Source organism: Perognathus longimembris, chromosome 16 (genome assembly GCF_023159225.1).
Source record: "Perognathus longimembris pacificus isolate PPM17 chromosome 16, ASM2315922v1, whole genome shotgun sequence".
Lineage (NCBI taxonomy): Eukaryota > Metazoa > Chordata > Mammalia > Rodentia > Heteromyidae > Perognathus > Perognathus longimembris.
This window is the reverse complement of record NC_063176.1, coordinates 31,548,528-31,571,038: the sequence shown is the minus strand read 5'-3', so window position 1 is coordinate 31,571,038 and position 22,511 is coordinate 31,548,528. Positions and strand designations below refer to the sequence as shown.

At 35.2% G+C, this 22,511-nt stretch overlaps 1 protein-coding gene across 6 annotated transcripts in view; it reads right to left on the bottom strand.

Moving 5' to 3' along the window:
- Positions 1-1,924: 1,924 nt before the first annotated feature.
- Gabra4 (gamma-aminobutyric acid type A receptor subunit alpha4) overlaps positions 1,925-22,511 on the bottom strand; it is a 66,746-nt gene continuing 46,159 nt past the window's right edge. For 4 of the 6 annotated variants that reach the window (XM_048364500.1, XM_048364501.1, XM_048364499.1 and 1 more), the window contains one exon: positions 1,925-2,458. In XM_048364500.1, the coding sequence (XP_048220457.1) occupies positions 1,925-2,458 (534 nt within the window). The remainder of the gene's footprint in view (positions 2,459-22,511) is intronic. The other 2 variants (XM_048364503.1, XM_048364504.1) reach the window with 1 other exon arrangement.

Here is a 22,511-nt window from a genome sequence, read left to right as displayed (position 1 = left end):
AGTGTAAGAGCAGACAAGTCAGTGACAATTAATTAAAACAATTTCTTTTTCAGAAAACAGGATTGTATCTGTAAGATGCCCATATCTGTCAAATGCTCTCATAAAACATTCAAAGGGCACAGATTTACAAACACCTAGAACAGATGTAGAGAAATACAAAGGAAAGCAACAACAACCAGAAAGACCTGAATTGAGCTGCATATACATAAAACAGCTGGAAGAAATCCAATTAAGTTGTTAAGCCTTCAGAATGAAAAAGAAAGTCAGTACAGGAAAATCCTGATAAATCCAATAACAGTCACTGGCATCCAAAACTATGCCTCTGAAATTTTTCTTCTTCTTTTTTCCTTTGCCACTTCTTTAATTGTAAATATTTACCTTAAAAAAAATCTTGCTAAAATGCCAAGCAAACAAATACAAAACAAATGTTCCCAGTATAGAATTGTGGACACAATGACTTTCAAGAAAATTCACATTTGAACACGTAGCATGAGTCTATACTGGGAGAAGTATCTAAGAACCTGGTGTTGAGCTCTTATCTTTAATGATTTTATGATTCAGATTAAAATCTATGACCTGTGATCTGTCAGATTTGAGACTGGTAATTCATTAGATTTTTATTTTCGGGTACATGTTGCTTTTTACTTAAAGAGCAATCTGTACCACATTTTCATCCTATTTAGGAAACCAATTGTAAAAATTACACTCACATTTATTTATCCCCAAGTGGCTATGTGAACAAATGTACTTGTTACCCTCTATCAGTTTAGAAGAAACAGATATTTTTATATGTTGTCAAACTCTAACTAGATTTCTCTCATTAAAGAATGTGATCTCCTCTGCTAGATTGTGGTTCTTGAGCATGCATTGATTCCTACACTACTGACATCATCTTGTAGGTTCAGGTGAAAGTATTTCCATTGGTCTAGCATAGTGCCTGGAGTGTCATAGACAGAGGGATGGTTCTACCTATGAAGGAAATGTATACAGTATGTAACTGAGTTTCTAGGGAAAAAATAAAGAATCCAACTATGAGTTAAGCTTTGGCTTCAAGCATATTTTAAAGTCAACTATTCATATTTTCCATAATGTTCATGTTTAGCTAATGTGAAAGAGAACGTATTTTTCCTTATCTGTGTTTGTTTTTGATACAGCAGAGCTTTCAGTCTGTAGCTTAGTATTGTATTTGGTCCGTTTTCCTTTAGTGATGTTTTTCTTTTTTTTTTTTTTTTTTTTTTGCCAGGCCTGGGGCTTGGTCTAAGGGCCTGAGCACTGTCCCTGGCTTCTTTTTGCTCAAGGCTAGCACTCTGCCACTTGAGCCACAGCGCCACTTCTGGACATTTTCTATATATGTGGTACTGGTGAATTGAATCCAGGACTTCATGCATATGGGGCAAGCACTCTTGCCACTCGGCCATACTCCCAGCCCTCAGTAATGTTTTTCTTAACAAGTAAGGTCCTTTGTTTACAGGCACTAAGTGGATCTCCAAAGGTCACTGCATATGATTTCCAGGAAACAATTCTGGTTAAAGGCAGTGCCACAGGGAAATTTAGGGTGCTGGTTGATATTCATGGGGTACCTTTAAAAAATGTCATAGTCTGTTTTCAAATTTTGATGCAAAAATATGCACCACAGATCTCTAGTCCTGTTTCTCAAAGTCCAAATATCCAGGCTCATCTCTATTCTATGTCATCATTTGAACGCTTAATATATCTTTTTAAAACAATTGTTTTTTAAATGAAAACGATTCATTTCCTCTTCACTATAGAATTATTAGTTAACTCTCCCAGAATGTGGTTTGTGTTTTTAAATGAAAAAAAGTTACATAGAATTTTTACTTTAGCAAAGAATACTTATCTTTAAAAACATTTAAAAAGAGTTTGCAGTGTCATCATCTTTTAGGAAACTGCTATCACAACAAAATTACATTAGACTTTCTGATTTCTCCATCGTGTCCTTAGATAAATACACCACCCAATAGACCATGTTAAATGCCCCAAAGGTGACTGGAAAGAGAATACGGGCATATTTGTCTATTTTACTTGTGCCAGTTCCAGCCGGTGGTGTAGCAGAGGGAGGGCTAGTGGATGACAATTTTCCAGAAGGCCCTACAGTATTGACTGTGGTCTTAATGCGCTCCAGTCTTGATCCAAACCCAGGACGAGCAGAAGCAGATCCAAATGAAGCTTGTGGAGTAGTACACCCAGTTCGGCTAGGCGTAGAAGAGGGAGCCGATGGAAGGGCTCTTGCTGCAGATATTGTCTCAGCCGCATTTGCCCGGCTGAATGGGTTTGGACTGGAAGCTAAGTATGATTTAGATGTGGATTCAGATGACTCTAGAACAACGGTGGCAGTCTTGCTGGAATGGTTTCCGACCTCAGTCTTGTTGCTGACAGCAGATTCTGAGTGGACCAGCGCATTGGTTCTTTTCCTCATGTTCAAATTGGCATCTGTGTTCTGAAAAGGTATATTCCAAATTATACTGGTGAGGTAATTGTATGGACACTTGTTCACAATTTTAAAAGTGAAGAATACTTGTGATTAGACATAATAGAAACATTTAATTATCTGCTTGTGGCATTCAGACAGGGGGTTAAATTAAACTTTAAAATATCTAACATGTGAAAAGTATGAATAAAAACTTTTCTACTTTGAAATATGATCTATTCTAATAAATAAGTACGGTAAAAATCTGTAAGGAAATTTCCTTTCTTGCACTAGGGTTATACTTGATTTTATTTTAGGAGCTCATGATTGTGGGTATATAAGTACTTTAGTTATATTATTAATAATATTTTATAACTGGTCATATACATTTCAAAACTATGCATATTGAATTGATAAACAAGAACAACAACTGACCTTGTGTAGGATAACCAAGGTGCATTGAATTCATAAATAACTTTGTTAAATGAAAATTCCTTCATATATCTAAAGATAATAATACTATAATAATAAAAGAAAAAATAATTTTATAACATGTAACAGAATTCCTCAATCCTTTGAATAAAACAATGACTCTCACCTAAAATAACAATTATATTTACAAGACATTCCTTAAAAATACACTAAAAAATTTAACTTCCAAATTCTGGAGATTTGTTTTGATAAAAGAATATTAGGCAATCATATACATTATAAAGTAATCTAAAATCTTAACTTCTAATTTTATGTCACAATGAAACTATAAATAAATATTAGTTTAAAACTAATGTCCATATCATATATGTAGACATCAACACCAAATAAATTTGAATTCAAACCATTAATCGAGGAGAAATTAAATTAAAATTTAACTCACTACTTTCCACCAAATTTTATTTGCAGATTGAGATTGAATTTTACTAAGGCTTCATTGTAAATCATTAAAACTGGTTGCAATTAAAATTAATAGACACAATAACTAACTTTCACTATGTATTGCCTACAGTATGAAGGAAAGTAAATTGCTCAGATGGCCCTTAAAATAATCATGTCTAACTTTCTAAAATTCTGTGAGTTTTGGCAATAATTTGTCTGCCCTAACTACTAAGATTACATAATACTGTGTCTCTCTACAAACTTCTTAAATAGTGGATGAAGAACTGGAGAAGTAGAGTAGAGAGAGAAGGAGTACAAGATAAATTTATAAATGGCCTTGTGTTTTATTTCCGAAGCATACTTCGAATTTCAGTTCAATTTGTAGGATGTGCCATAGAAAGTTTTAACATTTAATAGACATATCCTTGATTCATGTTTTGTAAATACTCCCTTCAAGTGGAGAGTACGCCCAGGCTTGCTGAAGGAATACCTCACCATACTTGTTTTCCCTTGGTTTGAAGACTAATACAAGTCTAACCAATCTTATGCCAAAGGAAAGTATTGATTAGGTTAATTTGGCTTGCTTTTCTTGGTATCTTTCTATTTCTTCCTGCATGGCTTTTACAAAGAAATTTACAGAAAGGTTTGATTAAAATGAAAATTGCATGCTCTCCTTTTACCACCGTAAAGAAAGGAGAGGTTATCTCCCATTTCTTTTTCTGTGTGTCTTGTTCAGAACATCTGCAGTATACATATGAGGATGCTGTTTTTCCATTTACCTTTCACCTTTTTGGTAGTAGTTATGACAGGCCCTTTTGCTTCCTGCTCCTAAACATGTTTCAGCTTTAATAAATAAGCCAGGTTAAAGATGTACTAATTTATTTATATTTGAATCTGAAGATCATGATGCCTTTACAAAGTAAAACTAACCCACAACAACCATAAGCATCAAATTTCCATCTCTCTGTAAATTCAAAACTTTAGTTGAAGTTTTGGCTTAAAAAATAATTCCAACTTCTCTAGTTCATTTGCTTAACACTAATTCAGAGTTCTACAAAGATAATACAATTCAAAAAGGAAAGGGAGTAAACAATCTTCAGTACATTAAAAAGGTGATTTGTTGTGGGGAAAAGGAGGAAGAAAAAACTTACAAATGTAAGAATTCATATTTCTGTCAAAACATAAATATGGTATTTTGAAATAGTGCCTTAAAGCCTTTGCTTGCTATAAAACTGATCATGATTTCTGTCACTGAGCTACTAATCAGTCATCGGTTTGTAAAGATATTAAAATATTTCATAAATTCATTGAATATAAAAGATTAGAATCAAATAAATACTGGGACAGTCAATTTTTAGCACTAGAAAATCTAGCCTTGTATTATGAATGACAACCCAAATGCTTCTGATTCCTTCAAAGAATATATTCAACCTATGCTTTGGAAATAAAACACAAGTGTATTCAAATTCAAGGGTAATACAACTTTGGGCATAATAGCATGGTATTTTCAGCTTTCAGAATCTTTCAAAAAGCATCATTTGGCACTCACTACGTTTTATTTTAACAGCTTTCCCAAATTTATATAATTCGCATGTATGTCATTTAACTGTAAAGCATGGGAATCATGGTAACACTCACAAGAATAGTCCTTTCTCATCTCAAGTTTTTTTTTTTCAGATAATTGGTGTATTTTCTTAGCTTTCAGAGTGTTTTTTCTTTCATTAAAACAAATGTACCACATGTGCTTAATTTGCCTGTAGTTAACTCACAAAATTGGCTAAGCATTAATGTATCAAACAATAGCTTTGCTTCTCACTGAACAGATTGCAGTATACTGCTACATGTTTCAATCTTGCTAGAGTAATTGATGCAGTATCTGGGTTTATATTTGTTCAGAAACTACTGCCCTTTCTCTGTGCTGAATGTGCTAAAACTATCTTCCCTTACCTGTAAAATTCCTGAGCGGTGCTTTGCCAACTTTTGGGGCAGGGGCTTGGATGGCTGTGTTACTGCATATTGGATTGGGATGTGTTCAGTGTTGTGACAAATTTCTTAAACACTAGCAGCACTGAGAGGTACACTATGGGCATTCACATAGTTTTCTAAATGCAAATAGTTCTAGAAGCTGAAGTACAGAGAGTTCAGTGGGCATACTGGGAGTGTTTTAAGAAAGATGTGTTTCAGCTTGCTTTTCTGAAGTGGGATAGCATAATGCTTTCTCTTTTTGTAAAAGAAAAAGAATGTCTATATACCTCTTAAAAAGGCCAAGATGTTTGCTCAAATTCATCATGGTTTGTTTTCTATTGTGATTTCTGTTGATCATATATTAAGTGCCAACTAGTTGCCCATGGGACTCTCTACTCTTCCACTCAATGTGCCATTTGAGGAGGAAAGGACTCACCTGTTTTCTTTTATTACTTGCATTAACTTGAGTAATTCATTATTTTGGGTACATCTGAGTGATTCTGTCATCTACAAAGTATATTCACAACTAATCCTAATGATCAAAAGCAAAGCACATAATATAGAAATTGAGCAAGAGATTTGGTAAGTTTCTCCCTGAATACTTGGTAATTTCTATGAATACTATTCCAAAGCAAATTTTACTGTTTTCAGTTTTGTATTTACTTTGATTTTTGTCCCAAGAAAAAGCCAAGCATTAAATCAACTTGTTATTATGTTCCAATAAGTTTGATATTTTTCTTTAATTTTTATTAGAAGATATAATGAAGTCCCATGTAAGTATAGCTTGCTAAGGTGTTTAATGTTTAATAGACTGGTTCTGTGATGTTCTAAACACTTACAATGCTATCATCCCTGGAGAAAGTGGTTATGCTCTTATTGATCACATTCTCTCTGACAAAACCACCAGCTGCTTTACTTCACTTTTCTATTTATTAAATAGTTGATATCTGAAGCTTGACCAAACTGCTCACTATAGACACTGTACAAAATGTGTGTGCAAAAGGACAGTTGGGTGGTAGTATTTTTTCATTAATGTGAACATTAACTACACAAAGCAGCCCTGCCTTTTAAATCTTGTGGAAGCTCAGAAGGGAGGTGCTTAAGAACCTTAATTACTATGTCAGATGACAAAATACTTTTTTTCCATTTTGGATATTGGGTACTTCTCACACATAATGTATAGGGCTAAATATATATATATATGCTTGCTTCCTTGCACCTGTGTACTTCTCCCCTCCCTTCCCTTCCCCTATAGGCAATAAATGGCCATTTTGCAACTGAAAAAAGAAGAAAAATTCATGAATGGATTACTAGAAGGAGTCATCGTTAGAAGAAACACCACTGATAATATGTGAAGTAGGTGAATGCCATACAATTAACTGAGAGCTCATTTTGGAGAAAAATGTATGTTTTACAAATATTTCTATCCATCAAGCATTTTTAAATGTTTTTAAATAGTACAGTCATCAAGCAATTTTTTTTTTGCCAGTCTTGGGGCTTGGATTCAGGGCCTGAGCACTGTGCCTGGCTTCTTTTTGCTCAATGCTAGCACTCTACCACTTGAGCCACAGCACCACTTCCAGCCTTTTCTGTATATGTGGTACTAAGGAATCAAATCCAGGGCTTCATGCATGCTAGGCAAGCACTCTACCATTAAGCCACATTCCCAGCCCTGATCAAGCATTTTTAAATGTTCAATCCATAGCTCACATGCTTTGGAGTTATTACTTCCAAGCTGATAAGAAGAGGAGGACAAACAACATGGTAAATCATGTACTCAAAACAGACTGTGAGGTATTTAGCAAGCACCTTTCAGGTTAGTTTTGAGTATTCTTCTAGGCAGGTTGTGGCCAAACTAATGAGAAATTATAACCTAATTTTAGTGGAGTCAATGAAAACCAAACTTAATATCAACCTAAAAGTATTGCCAGTTACCCAACACTTTTTCTGTAGAAAGTACATTGACAATGACATCAAGTTAATCCTGATATTTTAAATTTCTTTTTATAGAAATAATGACCAATTATAATTAATAATTATAATTAATTTTAAAATACTGGACAAGATAAGAAAAACAACTCCTTTTAGACACTGTGCATTAGACATAGAATCCTTAATGACCAAGAGAGAAGAAACAAACTTGAATTTCCCTGCTTTGGGATGAGCTAGAGGAACCCAAGGAAATGCTGGGATTCCTGAGTTGGGGGAGATAGAACTGAGAGTAGAGGGAGGCCAAAGTCACAAGGCAGAGCATCATAGATGAGAATAATGAACAAAGATAAAATACTAAAATTCAAAAGGGAGGTCCTCATTGAGTGTTTCATTAAGCAAAGATCAGATTATAACTATGTGGTAATTACCATGGCTGAAAAAAACTGCCTGAATGGATTGGAGAAACCTAACTGATGGTTTCCTGTAGCCAGGAATAACGTATTTTTCCATACTGGTATTAGAACTAGGAAACTGAGAGGGAATACCAAAATCAAGAGACACAGAGTAAAAAGACAAATGACTACAAAAGTAATACTTGCAAAACTGTTTGGTGTAAATCAACTAAACAACATGGGCGGGGGGGAGGGAAAGGAGGAGAGGGGAGGGAGAACGAGGGAGGAGGTAACAAACAATAAATGTATCCAATGCCTAATGTATGAAACTGTAACCTCTCTGTACATCAGTTTGACAATAAAATTTTTTTTAAAAAAGATTTGAAAATTCTAACAGTGTAGTATTTGGTGAAATACTGAGAAGGGCCTTACCTCAGTAATATGGAATAAACAGCCTAAACACTGCCCTGATGCTGCTACATGGATTTTGCCAGAGATGTTATAAAGAGTGACACTGACTCCAATAACTTAACTGTACTTCAGAACAAAGCACACAAGGACATTTCAGTTCCTCTTCATCTACTCTACTCCACTGTACCTCTAGAGCTTTCTGAAATCCTATGAATCAGGTTATGTATGGTAGATTGTTTATTAAAAGTAGTTCCATTCCTTGTCCATCAATAATCATGTCCATTGTATGTAGTACTCCTCCATCAGAGATGGGTCTATGTGTCTTCAAGATGCCTTACTCTTTCTTTAGCCAACAGTGTGGAGTGAAAATGACTCTTTGACTTCAAGAGTTCTTGTTGGCTTCCCTTCTCACTTAAAACATTGTCATGGTCACAATATAAACGTAGCCAAGCTTGCTGGAGGTGGAGAAATCATTTGGAGCAGAAAGCAGAACCACTTATATAGGGACACCTTCCAAATCATCCAACAGCTAGCTGAGAATAGACACACACAGGACTGTCCAAGGCAAGTGAAGATGAACCTGCCTAGGCAGGCTTAATTGGGATGGACAGAACTTCCAAATGGACCCTGGACTTGACAGCAAAAGTAAATATTTATTGGAAAGGTAAAAAAGTATGGTGAATTAAATCACACTCACAAACACACACAATATTTAAATCAAGAATTCTGATAGAAACATCTTTTGGGAGAGGAAGATACTTAGAACTTCTAAGATCATGAGAGGGTTTCTTTGTCCAGACTCATGAGGACCTTCAGGGGGCACTGCTGCCTAACTATATACATGAGATCAAGAGCCAAGGCATTTCCTAATAATGACATATTCATCCTTCAAAACTTAGAATATTTTCACACTGGAGGAATTATTTTATTACAGCTCCTCATTTCAGGTCGGGGAAAATAAGGACAGAAAAGTTAGAAATCATGAGAGTTACCTACCAAGACTAATCAGCTACACTCAATAAACTCTACGTACAAATGTACAAGAGGAGGCTTTAAAGAATGTAACATGCTGTATCTATCTATATGAACAAGTCAGGTATTTTCAGTAGTTAAGAAAATTGCTTGAGACCAAGGAAATCAAGAGAGAATCAATGCTGTCATGGTGCATTGACCATTGTGTCTTCCTAAGAATGATGTACCACATTACGATTTTTCTATGTACTATTTGATTAGCACCCAAATATTGTGAACTTCACAAGTCATTCTGTAGCTTCCTATGTAGTAGAAATATCACCAAACTTCATGGTTACTCCTCTGTATGATATTAAGCACTAAGGTACTTAAACCTTAGATTTAAGTATATACTTCCCTTAAAATGCTTATAGAGTACCATTCCCCAAGAATAGTTTGAACTAGTTTTCCATCTTAGTAGTTCCCTCATTGATTAATAAATTGAATTTATTTATGTGTGAGTCCTCGAGCTTGAATTCAGGGCCTTGGTATTGTCTATGAGCTTTTTGGTTGTTTTGTTTTTTTTTGGTTGTTTTGGTTTTTTTTGTTTTGTTTCACCATAGCTAGCACTCTACTATTGAAACCATAGCTCTACTAATGGTGTGTGTGTGTGTGTGTGTGTGTGTGTGTGTGTGTGTGTGTTTAATTGGAGATCAGAGTCTCACAGACTTTCTTGCACAGCTTGCTTTGAACCATGATCCTCACAACTCAGACTCCTGAGTAGCTAGGATTACAGACCTGAGCTACCCAGAGCCTGTATACTTATTTTATTTTGGCAGTACTAGGTGTGAACTCAGGGTTTTGTACTCCCTAGGCAAGCATTATTCTACTTGAGTCACAGTCATGATGTCAACTCTGAAAAAAATATTTGTCATGACCATCTTATGTTACGCAGGTATGTTTTTGATGGGCTTAAAGTTATGACTTGATGAGACCTATTGTAAAAATTACAAATACCAAAAAGATATAAGCATAGCCTTGAAAAATATGCCAGAGAAAGAGAGAACCAGAGTAAAACAAGATGGATAGGCCTTAGGTGACTAGAAAGAAGAATCAACTAATCATGAGATTTATGAGAATGAAGGAAGTAGTGTGGGCTGCTGTAAAACAAAGATCCAGTCTTTATATTTCCAGTTTAAAAGTGCTAATGATTTCCCAGAGGATAAATACTGTTGTATGAATTATTGTAATCTAAACACACAGGAGGAACTGACGTCATTTAATATTTCAATTAAAATCAAGAACTTTCATTGAATTTTTATCACTAATGATGTGCAGCTAACCTGCAGATTACTATTTTTTTGTTTATAGGGAAGATGTCTAGAATATTTCAGATAGTAGTGAAAGCATATAAATTATTTTCACTCAACCTTAAGCCTGACTGAGAATGCCTATGTTTCAATAGTCTATCTCATTCTCTACATGAAGAAAAATGGAATTTGACTTACTAAAGGGCCAGGCCTTTGTGCTCCACCAATCAGCCAAATGATGTTCAAGTTCTTTTTCATGAAGTAAAGTGGCAGTGTGGGTATTTGAACTGAGGCCCTAATGCTTGCTGGGGGGCGGGGCGGGGGGGGGCGGCGCGTACACTCTACCACTGAACCACATCTCCAGCTTTATCTTCAACTTATTTTATATTTATATTTTAAAGTCTACTATGTTAAAAAACAATCATTTTCATGATGGCAAATTATGAAAGAAAAGAAGAATCAGCTGACCTACATGCATAGTACTTACTATGAATGATATTTATAGGCATTAAGTTATGGAGCAACTAATGTGTTAGTCAGAATGATGCTATGTTTTATGTAAATTATAGAGCCTTCAGTGGCTCCATTACTATTCAGCAAATACACAGTGGTTTCAAACAGGAAAACACCTAGGCCTCATTTGAATTTTAAAGAATGATTTAGGTTGAAACCAGTTTGTCATTAGTCACAGTAGCCTGGAGCAAAGAAACTGGTGGAATAGAGATGCAAGGTGGCAGATTCAAACATTACCAACAAATTAAAGCAGCAACAGGCAAACAGGAGCAGATCCAAGCAACACATCAATCATGACTGTGATCTGACACACTTTCTAAAGGAGTATTAACAACTACAAAAAAAAATCCTCTCAACCAGCTCTACCAGCAAAGAGAAAAACTGATGAAGATTAGGTTTGCAGAATTAAAGCACCTACATTCATATTGCTTGCTTGAAAAGCTAATGAAGTTTAATAAAATGTAATTTAACTCCCCTAAATTAAAAACCAACAAGGCTAATAATGAATAGGTTTATCTTCCAGAATCTCAATGTGTCACATGCAGAAAAAAAAATGACAACCAAGAATCCAATACTGTACAGACATTTAAAATCATTTTATCAAGGCTTTAGAGGAAGTAGCCACATATCTTTTTAATAAAAAATATTTAAACAAGTATGGTAGAGCAACTGAAACTAAATCGCAGGGTAATGATTTCTTGAGGATTAACGGATACAGTTTTAGAAAATGCTATTATGAAGAAAAAGATAATATCACCTCTAAACAAACATGCTGAATATTTCAGAAATTGTACAAACATACATTAAACTCAAATATGCAGAATAAAAATTCTGAGTTCCCTATTTATTACATTATATTATAATAAATTTCTCCCAGTTAGCTAGTACTCAATTAATTGAGTGTGTGTATTTCCATAAGTTATAGAAATATTATCTTCCATTTAGGCACTGAGCCAACACTTATAATCCATTTGAAATTACCAAAAAAAAAAAAAGAGGAGGGCATAAAAATTCATTTTTCCTTTACCATATTTAGAGTTGAAGATCTAAAACATTGGGATTGCTTTTAGAGGTGCAGTTTCTAGGTTAATTGTGTTGTGTGAAGATTCATATTTATAAATGTTTTGTATATTAAATGTATGGCTTCAGTAAGAGAAAATATTTTGTTGGAGACTTTATTAGTCATAGCACAAGTTAAATCTCCATGGATGTTTCCAGCATGTTACGTGGGATAGTGCTGGGAGATGTTTTCTTCAATGCTGTAAAATAACCTTGGAGAAGGAAGAAAACAAAGGGTACTTTGCTCATGTTCCCTAATCCAGACTGGATCCAGACTGAAATGGATGAATACTTTTTCAGTAATAAGAAATTATTGTTGCCATTTGAAGTTCTTACAAGAATTATCTGGGATCGAGTTAAACACTCAAAGAGTTTTAGGGAAATGAATGTTATTGTCAATAATCTAGTTAGCTGAAATTTAGAAACAATGATTAATTGACTAGGATTGGAGGCCCCGAGTAAGGCAGACCTGGATTCAAATACTGAATTTGTTATTTACTAGATGTTATTTACTAGCAAGCTTTTCCATCCCTGGAAATGTCCAAATCCTTCTTGCTACAGTATTAACAATGGTACCTTCATCCTAATGAATCAATAAAGTAATACAGGCAAAGCAATTAGCACAACATCCAGCATGTATAGATATCAAATGAATATTATAGAGAAATAGCTTGGTTTAGGTCAAATAATATTCTACATCCAAAAGAAGGCATTAATAGACCTGATGTTAATAGAAACAACTTTTCAAAGATTTTTCTCAGTAATATCAGGACAAGAAAAAACAGGTTTACTTGCCAAGAAACATTTAAGGTTCTCTGAAAGTGTAAAATTCTCTTTTCCTCTTGAAATTAGCAAGGCAATACTGTACATTCTATTTTAGTGTAATTAATGTCTGATAGCAGCACTTCCCATACAAGAGATTTTGAGCTTCATCTATATCACTGCAAGATATTGAGCACCTACTAAGCAAGACATTAAGTTGCTTTTAAAAATAATCTCACATACATAATTTCTACAATTCGTGATCGTATCAATGTTCCCTTTGGCCAACGAGGACACTAAAGAATAGTAAAGTTGAGCATCCATCCCAATCTCTGTCAGATAAAATATGTTAGAGTTATGATTTCAATCACAAACATATGCCCTTGACAATTTTAGGAGACAGCTGGAAATTGCTAATATATATATATATTTTAGGAGAGTTTTTTCAGCACAAAGGTTGTATCTGAAGTATGTTTACAATAATTGAAATAGATAAATAGCACTCAATAGCAGCATGAATTTTAGACTTGAATCAAAGTATGTGGTTTTTGATTATAAGACAAACACTTGTAGTGTTTGGTGAGATACTAATTCTTTGTATTCTTCCAAAATCTGGTGATCCTACCAATATCTGGTTAGGTAACACCTCCCTCTGGTAAATGTTAAGAGTTTCTCTAGAGTTCCTGATGGTTCTTATTTCCATTTATGCCATTCCTCCTACTACTTTGGTGTTTGTCATGAAATACTTAAGATTTTTGCATGACAAGTATTCTCCACACTCAAGCCTAAATATTTACAAATAGAGGTCACCATTTATATGCTTTATTCTGCCAAAAGCATTATCTTAATGATAAATGCAATTTAGCTATGCAGGTATTTTTTTCAATTGAAGAAACTTTCCCTTTGAGTTATTTTAGAAATGACTCAGCATCACTACTCAAAATGTACATTTTCCTTCTGATAAAAATACTTCCACGATGTTCTTCTGCAAGAAATAAACTGTTCCTCAACTTGTTCTCCCAAATCCTGTCTTCACTTTGAATCTGATACTTCAAAAACCCATTTAAAAGTTTGAAAGATATTTACTTCAAAATATATTGTAAAGCTGATGCAACACACCAAATTCATAACCCAAAAGCATCAAGTTTCCAACTTGGGAATGATTCTCAAAACATGTTATTTTTTACAAAGAGAAAAATTTAGCTCAGCTATGCATGTCCCAGATTATGGATAAAGTAAGTGCATGTGTACATGTATATGCAACAGAATAGTAATTATTACATAACATAATTATCAAAAGTGTTTTTAAGGCAGGCTCTCTCCTTGTGGCACAAGCTGGTTTTGTACTATCAATCCTCCTGCCTCAGCCTCCTGAGTGTTGATATTATAGGCAACTAACACCACATCTAGACTTGAATAGTCTCTTATATTTTTAAAATCAATCAGCATCCCTGATCTTTACACATAAATCACAGTAAATTGGCCAGAAAGCAATAGGTTGCATTATTCTATTAACACAACTCCTTATATGCCTACACCATCGATAGCAAAATAGCATATTGTCAATAGAACAAATTCACCTACAACCATGACACTTTACAGTTGCTTGCATTATCAAGTAGACACCTTTCAAAATAGCTCAAGTCATTTGGATATTTTCCAGAAAATTATTTTACTTGTCCTGAGGAGTAAGCCCCATGATATCAGCTATATTTTCTGAATTGGGCATTATCAAAACCATTCCACACTTAACAAGGCACTCATGCTGAAACAGCAGTTCATCCAAAGAGAAAAAAAATTGAAACTTTGTCCGAGCCTAGCTAATCTTCCTTTAGCTAGAAAATAAGGTATTAGACTATTTTGCATGTTCTACCACTTGATGAAAAGAAAGCCAATTTTGCACTTCTTTAGTAAAGGCAGATTGCAAATTTAGTATAAATTGAACCAGTAGCTGAGATGCAATTTATGGCAAATGGCTCATCAGCACATTAATGTGCACCACCAAGACAACCACTTCAGCTAGGCAGGCCACAAACCAGAAGATGAAAATATTCAGTAGGCAGCAAGAGAATGTGCCCTCTATTCATCTTTATAAAACAAATCTGAAAACCAAAAGCAATCAAATATCATTACCATCCTTACATAGCAATATATTAGTCATTGAAGTCCAAAGTGAGAACTATAGATTCTGAAATTAGGTAGGTCAAGTTTTAGACTCTACTAGCTAATAGGTATGTACCTATAGGGAAATTATTTAGCCTATCTATGCTTCACATCTCTCCTAGATATTGTTAAGCTAGTCATAATTACTACTTCTTTGGGCCATTAGTGATAGCAACATAAAGTGCTTAATATATTGCCTAGAACATAGTAAAGAATCAGTACTTGGTAAAAATTATACTTCATTTTCTAAAACAACTCTATAGATATCCCTTGTGGGGTAAACTATTTCTATATTCATTTCCATTATTTCTATTCTCAGAAATTCACTGTATGTTCCAATGTACCAAACATTAAATGGAGAATCTTTATCCTTAGAAAATTCTAGAAATATGTGGTCAACTATGTATGTGCCCTGTTCAGATTTTTAACTTATTTATTATTCATTTTTCCCAGGCATAATTTTTTTATATTTTTATTTTTATTGCTATTATAAATGTGATGTACAGAGGGCTCATAGTTTCATAATTATTTATTACTTTTAAGTGGAGGAAATCAGCTTCACTTCTTAGGGGAGCAATGCTAAAAACAGTTAAAACTCAATGTGCCCAGACATGCCAAGTGTAGAAAGAGAAAATTAAGACATTCCCATTTCAAATTTTCTGTTGAAGTGATGGATGCTTCAAAAGAGGCATAAAAATCAGGATTCCTGTGATATTCTGCTTAATCATATTTGAAATAAAAATGCATTTTCTCAAACTGTAAGCATACTGAAATTTCTTTCACATGACAACTAGTCAAAGAATTCCTAAAATGCTTCCAACCTCAAGCCCTTCTACTTACTACTATTTGCCATTGTTAATTTTGGGGAAAATATTTATGCTCACAGATTACACTTTTTCCTGTGCTGTTTACACTTCATTATTGTCTCTTTCCTCATCTCTCTGTTGAAATTTTTTATGGTTTATATGATAAGCAATTTTGAAAATCAGAGTCTTTTATACTGTCTTTTTTTTTCTTTTTATTATTTTCAAACTGATATACAGAGCTGTTAGTTTCATACGTTAGGCATTGGATACATTTCTTGTACTGTTTGTTACCTGCTCCCTCATTCCCCCGACCCCCTCCCCCTTTTCCCTCCCCCCCATGAGTTGTTCAGTAGATTTAAGCTAAACAGCTTTGCAAGTATTGCTTTCATAATCGTTTGTCTTTTTTACCCTGTGTCTCTCGATCTTGGTATACCCTTTCAGTTTCCTAGTTCTAATACCTGTATACACGGTTTCCATTGTACTCAGATAAGATACAGAGATAGTGCAGGTACAACCACAGAAAGGGGATACAAGAGGATCATCAATAATAGAAGCTACGGTTTCACATTGCATGTTGAAAGTAATTACAACAGTGATATAACAGTAATTTCCATAATATTGAGTTCATTTCACTTAGCATCATCTATTGTGTTCATAAGGGTATAGCTATTGGGCTCTTGTGATCCTCTGCTGTGACTAGCCTAAACCTGTGCTAATTATTCCCTATGAGGGAGACCATAGAGTCCATGTTTCTTTGGGTCTGGCTCACTTCACTTAGAATAATTTTTTCCAAGTCCTTCCATTTCCTTACAAATGGGGCAATGTCATTCTTTCTGATAGAGGCATAAAATTTCATTGTGTAAATGTACCACATTTTCCTGATCCATTTATCTACTGAGGGGCATCTGGGTTGGTTTCAAATTCTAGCTATGACAAATTGTGCTGCGATGAATTGTTGTGCTGGTGGATTTAGTGTGTTCTTGTTTGTGGTCTTTTGGGTAGATGCCCAAAATTGGGGCTGCTGGGTCATAGGGGAGCTCTATGTTTAGCCTTCTGAGGAATCCCCACATAGCTTTCCAGAGTGGCTGAACCAGGTAACATTCCCACCAACAATGAAGTAGGGTTCCCTGTTGGCCACATCCCCTCCAACATTTGTCATTGTTAGTTTTCTTAGAAATAGGGCATTCTTACTGGGGTGAGATGGAATCTCAATGTTGTTTTGATTTGCATTTCTTTTATGGCCAGTGATGTAGAGCACTTTTTCATGTCTCTTGGCCATTCTCATTTCCTCATCAGAGAAGTGTCTTTTTAAGTCTTTAGCTCACTTTTTGAGGTTGCTATTGGTTCTATGCGGTTTTGTTTAGGAAAAAAGGTAATCTTTTTAGTTCTGCATATATTTGAGATATGAGCCCTTTGTCCATTGTTTGGCCAGTAAAGATCTTTACCCAATCTGTGTCCTTTCTGTTTATCTCGCGAGCTATGTCCTTTGCCCTGAAGAAACTCTGCAGTTTCATGCAGTCACATTTGTCCATCCTTTCTTTGATTTGTCGCATTTCTGGGTCTTTGTTAAGGAAGTTCCTTCCTGTGCCAAGGAGCCCAAGTATTTCTCCTACTCCTTCCTTTAGTGTTTTCAGGGCATCTGTTTTAATTTTGAGGTCTTTGATCCATTTGGAATTGATTTTGGTGCAGGGTGATAGATAAGGATCTAGTTTTAGTTTGTTGCATATGTTGAACCAGTTTTGCCAGCACCATTTGTTAAAGAGGCTGTCTTTCTTCCACCCTATTATTTTAGCTCCTTTATCAAAGATTAATTAGGAATAGTTCTGTGGGTTCATTTCTGGGCCTTCAATTCTGTTCCATTTGTCTTCAGGCCTGTTCCGGTGCCAATACCAAGCTGTTTTTATTACTATAGCTTTATAATACAGCTAGAAGTTGGGTATTGTAATTCCTCCAGCACCATTCTTTCTGCTTAGGATTGTTTTTGTTATTCTGGGTCTTTTATGGTTCCTCATGAATTTCTGGATTGCTTCCTCTATTTCATTAAAAATGGTGTTGGGATATTAATGAATATTGCATTGAATTTGTAGATCACCTTTGGCAATATTGTCATTTTGAATATATTAATCCTTCCAATCCAGGAGCATGGGAGGATTATCCATTTCCTTAGTTCTGCCTTAATTTCGTTTTTTATGTTTTTAAAGTTCTCATCATAGAGGTCTTTCATTTCTTTGGTTAAGGTCATTCCTAGGTATTTTATGTTTTTTGAGGCTATTGCAAAAGGAGTTGCTTTCCTGATTTCATCCTCAGTCTATAGGTCATTAACACAGAGAAAGGCCATTGATTTTTGAGGGTTTATTTTATATCCTGCAACTTTGCCAAAGTTTTGGATCAGCTCTAGGAGCTTGGGAGTAGAGTCAGTGGGGTTCTTTAGGTATAAGATCTTGTCATCTGCAAAGAGAGAAAGTTTAACTTCATCTTTTCCTATTTGGATCCCCTTTATATTTTCTTCTTGCCTAATTGCTCTGGCTAGGAATTCTAGTACTATGTTGAAGAGGAGGGGAGAAAGAGGACATCCCTGTCTTGCTCCTGATTCTAAAGGGAATGGCTTTAGTTTTTCACCATTTAGAATTATGCTTGCTGTTGGTTTGTCATAGACTGCCTTGATTATATTCAGGAGTGTTCCCTGGAATCCCAGTTTTTCCAGGACTTTTACCATAAATGGGTGCTGGATTTTATCAAATGCTGTTTCCACATCCAGAGATATAACCATGTGGTTCTTTACCTTGCTCTGGTTGATGTGATGGATTACATTAATTGACTTGCGCATATTGAATCAACTTTATATCCCTGGGATGAATGCAGTTTGATCATTGTGTATGATTTTTTTGATGATCTGTTGAAGTCTATTGGCCAGAATTTTGTTGAGAATTTTTGAGTCTATCTTCATCAGGGAAATCGGTCTATAGTCCTCTTTCCGTGATGAGTCCCTGCCTGGTTTTGGGATGAGGGTTATACTGGCTTCATAGAATGTGTCTGGTAGTGAACTTTCTATTGCAATTTAATTGAAGAGTTTGAGAAATATTGGTGTGAGTTCTGTTTTGAAGGCCTTGTAGAATTCTGCTGTGAATCAGTCTGGATGTGGGCTTTTCTTGGATGGGTGATCAGTTATTGCCGTTTCTACTTCAATGCTGGATATGGGTCTGTTCAGAAGGTTTAAATCTTTATGGTTGAGTTTTATACTGTCTTAATAACATCTAACACTTTGATCTCTGTCTCAAAATTTCCCCTATGATTCCACACCCTGCTAATGTTCCACTCACCTTTCCTGGTCTCTAGTAATGAGGTGATCTTCTTCCATTTAATCCTAAAATATTAACTTTCCATGGCCTCAGCTCTCAGTCATGTCAATTTTCTCCATTTTTAGTGAATAAGCTTGTCCAGTGGTTTTGATTATATATAAGCTTCATCCATATATCCAGCAGGACATCATGCAGATGTCCTTAGAAGTACATCAAGCTTTCAGTAATTTATCCACCCACAAATTTATATGTTCAATTATACAATTATTTAATGAGTGCCCATATATATTCTTGGCTCTGCAGATATAAAATTAAAGAAGGACTAACAATCCCTATGCCTATGGAATTTGCATTTTTGTTCATGTCCAAACTATGACCTATGAGAAGATTTTCTTATAGCTAAAGAAAAAATGAGTTTTCTGAACTCTTATTATTGATTTTGGAAATTATCACACTGTTAAGGTAACTTCTCCACTTCATTAAACTTCAGCAATTCGTGCTTCTTTCAGATTTCTTATTTTCCATCCAGTTTCCTCCTATCTTCCCTGTCTGGCTATTTCATGGATGTGAACATTCTCGGACCTATACCCTGTATAGCTTCCATCTTGCTACATGCTACTAAAATAATATTAACACTGTAAATCTCACCTGGTCACTTTCTTGTTTCTTTTTTTAAAAGCAGCTGGTTGTTTTCAAGGGAAAACAAGCTTAATAGGTGTCATATACTACACGATGAAGACACTACTTTCTAGTCCATCCTTACATCCTTTTTCCCTGAATTCAGATACTCTAATGTAGATATAGTGACCGTACTTGCTCCATATTCACTTGCTTCACTAGCGAGTTTACTCCAAATAGGCTGATGGCTTCTTCCTTCATCAGTCTTAGGATTGTTCTAATAGCATGGGCTTAGCCAATGTAGGGGAGATGGATCAGAAATAGAGTTAGAAAAATACTGCAGGGTCACATATACAGAATAAAAAACAGTTGCATTCACACATGCAGGTAGAAAGATGATTACCAGGACAGAGGAGAAAGGGAAAAAAAGATACAAAGTTTTGGTAATTTTTTAAGATAAATAAGTTCTTCGGATCATAGACACAGCAGAAGAATTACAATGGATTATACTTGAAATTTTCTAGAGAGCATAAACTACATGTTCTCACCACAAAACATGTATATAAATATAAAGAGAAATGTGTCATCAACTATATATAGAAAGATAAGAATTAGTTGAATAATTAATATTGCACTGTACAGTTTAAGTACATACAACTTCAGTGAAAGATATGTACTTGAGTAAAGCTAATCAACAAGAGATAAGAGTAAGTACCCCAAATTCTTTGTCATGTCTTACCAGTGGGACATTTCTGAATCTTGTTCACACATACTCTGGAAGGGTTTCTATCATGATGAGGATATTGTGGCCATTCTTCTTATTCATCACTCTGGTTTAGCTCTGCTTCCTTTTCATCTCATTTGCCTTACAATGCTTTGTGGGAACCATGTCAAAAAACAAATGGCTTGCAAGCAAGTATAACACAGCTTTTAGGGAAATCCAAATTAAAACATTTGGACTCTAAGCACGATGCCTTATTTAACTCCTACCAGCTTGAGCCATAGTCCCTTGCTTCACACTCTGCACATTGTCTTCTCACTATATCTTCTTTTCCTCCTCATGATATTGTCCCAGATAGAAGGTAAATATTGCTTTCTCAAGAAACTATAACTTCATACCCCACCATCCCACTAATCATATCTCCCATTTTAGAAACCCCAATCAGGGCCATATACTTTCATACCTGTTCTAGTGCTTTTGCAGGCCTAGTGTTTAGCATGCTTTTGTGAGCAGCCTTTTCAACTGTGAGTTTCTCAGGGCTATGTGGTGTCTTACTGTTTTCCTTTCCTCATTGACTCCCACAGTACCAAACAGAAGAAAGTATGCAATATAAATAAGCCAAATAAATAAATACTAAATAAATCATAAGTAACATGTACAAAAGACATCATTGAAACCATTTCCAACTGCGTACTTGAATGCAAAAAACAAGTTTCACACAATGTGTCTCAGGAGATACATCTTTGGGAAAGCTATACTGACAAAAGAAGCACATTTAAATCCACTTGCAAACCAGATGATTGTCATTTATTCTATCCAGATTACACTTCCTAGGATACTACAGTAGTTAATGGACTGTTTAATGAGTCAATCCTGGAATATTAACTGATAACCAGAATGAAATGCTGTTGCTCTCCTATTTTATACATGTCTGTTGAAAAGTATGACTAAATAATTGCTACTGAGCATCAGAGAGTCACCTCTGGGACCAACATCCACTTCCTCGTGCCCTTTGGTGTCAATCAGGAAAAGTATGACAGCAATGGGCACCAATTTGCCGCTTCAGGAGCAAAGAAATGAGAATTTTATTGGATCTTCTGCTTGGAGCATGTAAGCAGTGACCACACTCGCGTTTTTAACAAGACTCATTTTTCTTCCCTTCTCAATCATAGTTCTGAAGCTATCGTTTATTGAAAAGCTGATTTTTCAAAGTACATACTAGAACAGCTTTGCTGTACAGCTGCAGTGCTATTTAAATCTTCCAAGATTCTAAGCTGAAATACTGCTCTTAGAGAAGATGTAGTAAAATAAGCCCCAGTGGGAGAAAAAAAACTAGGAACTGAAATTTGGTTGTTAATATTAATAGTGAAAGTTAAAAAAAAAATCAGGCATATTATCTGAGCTAGAAGAACACCTGAAATCACTGTGTGGAAAGTCTGTTCTGAGCCTCAGGCCTTCAGTCACAGAACTCTGGTGGATCATAAAAGTGAGAAGTCATTCCTTCACAGGCTTCAGAAATGTAGATAAATATCTCACATTGTGCTATGATCAAGTTGGAAATGCATGAAGAATATATATTCGATACAATATTTTGGGAGTACTAAGTAGATCCATGAGTTGCAACCATTATCCTTTGGAAATAACAGACTACTGAACCCAAATGGTCTGTTCTACAGTCAACTTAAGCACTATGGAGGTGGGGGGGAAATCCAGTAGTACACTGGTGATATATGAGCCTCAAGCAAGCAGTTGTAAGATTCTCTTGCTCTCATCAGCCAGCCCCCATGACATTCCTTTAGGCTGTTGTTGTAGCACTTAGTAATGCTGATATCTTTCCCAATCTCACTTAAGCAAAAAACTTTTAGAATCTAGCCAGTTATATAGCAACCTAAAGTTTCCTTCTTTGGGACAATTCAATTTTCAGCTACATGACTGATCAAATGAAATTGCATTGAGTGTGAGTCACTGCAATAAATATTTTGGAGCCATTTACTTGGAGGTTGTTGATGAAAACAAGCTGACTATGCCTTTCAAAGGTCTCAGAAATCATTGACCAAAGAAAGGTCATTATGAGAATTTGTTTGTGGCTCATCAAATATATATAGTAATGGCCTAGGGATCATTGTTGCTACTCTTATCTCCCAATATAATAGATTCTCCAAATTGGGATTAAGTGGATGTTTGCTAAGTTATTGATTCATTTCAAAGAAGGAAATACCAAAAAGTACCATGGATATGGCAGGTGATTGTGGGACATAAATGAGGTAAATGGCCTACCATCAGTATCTACCATAGCGCCTGGCACAAA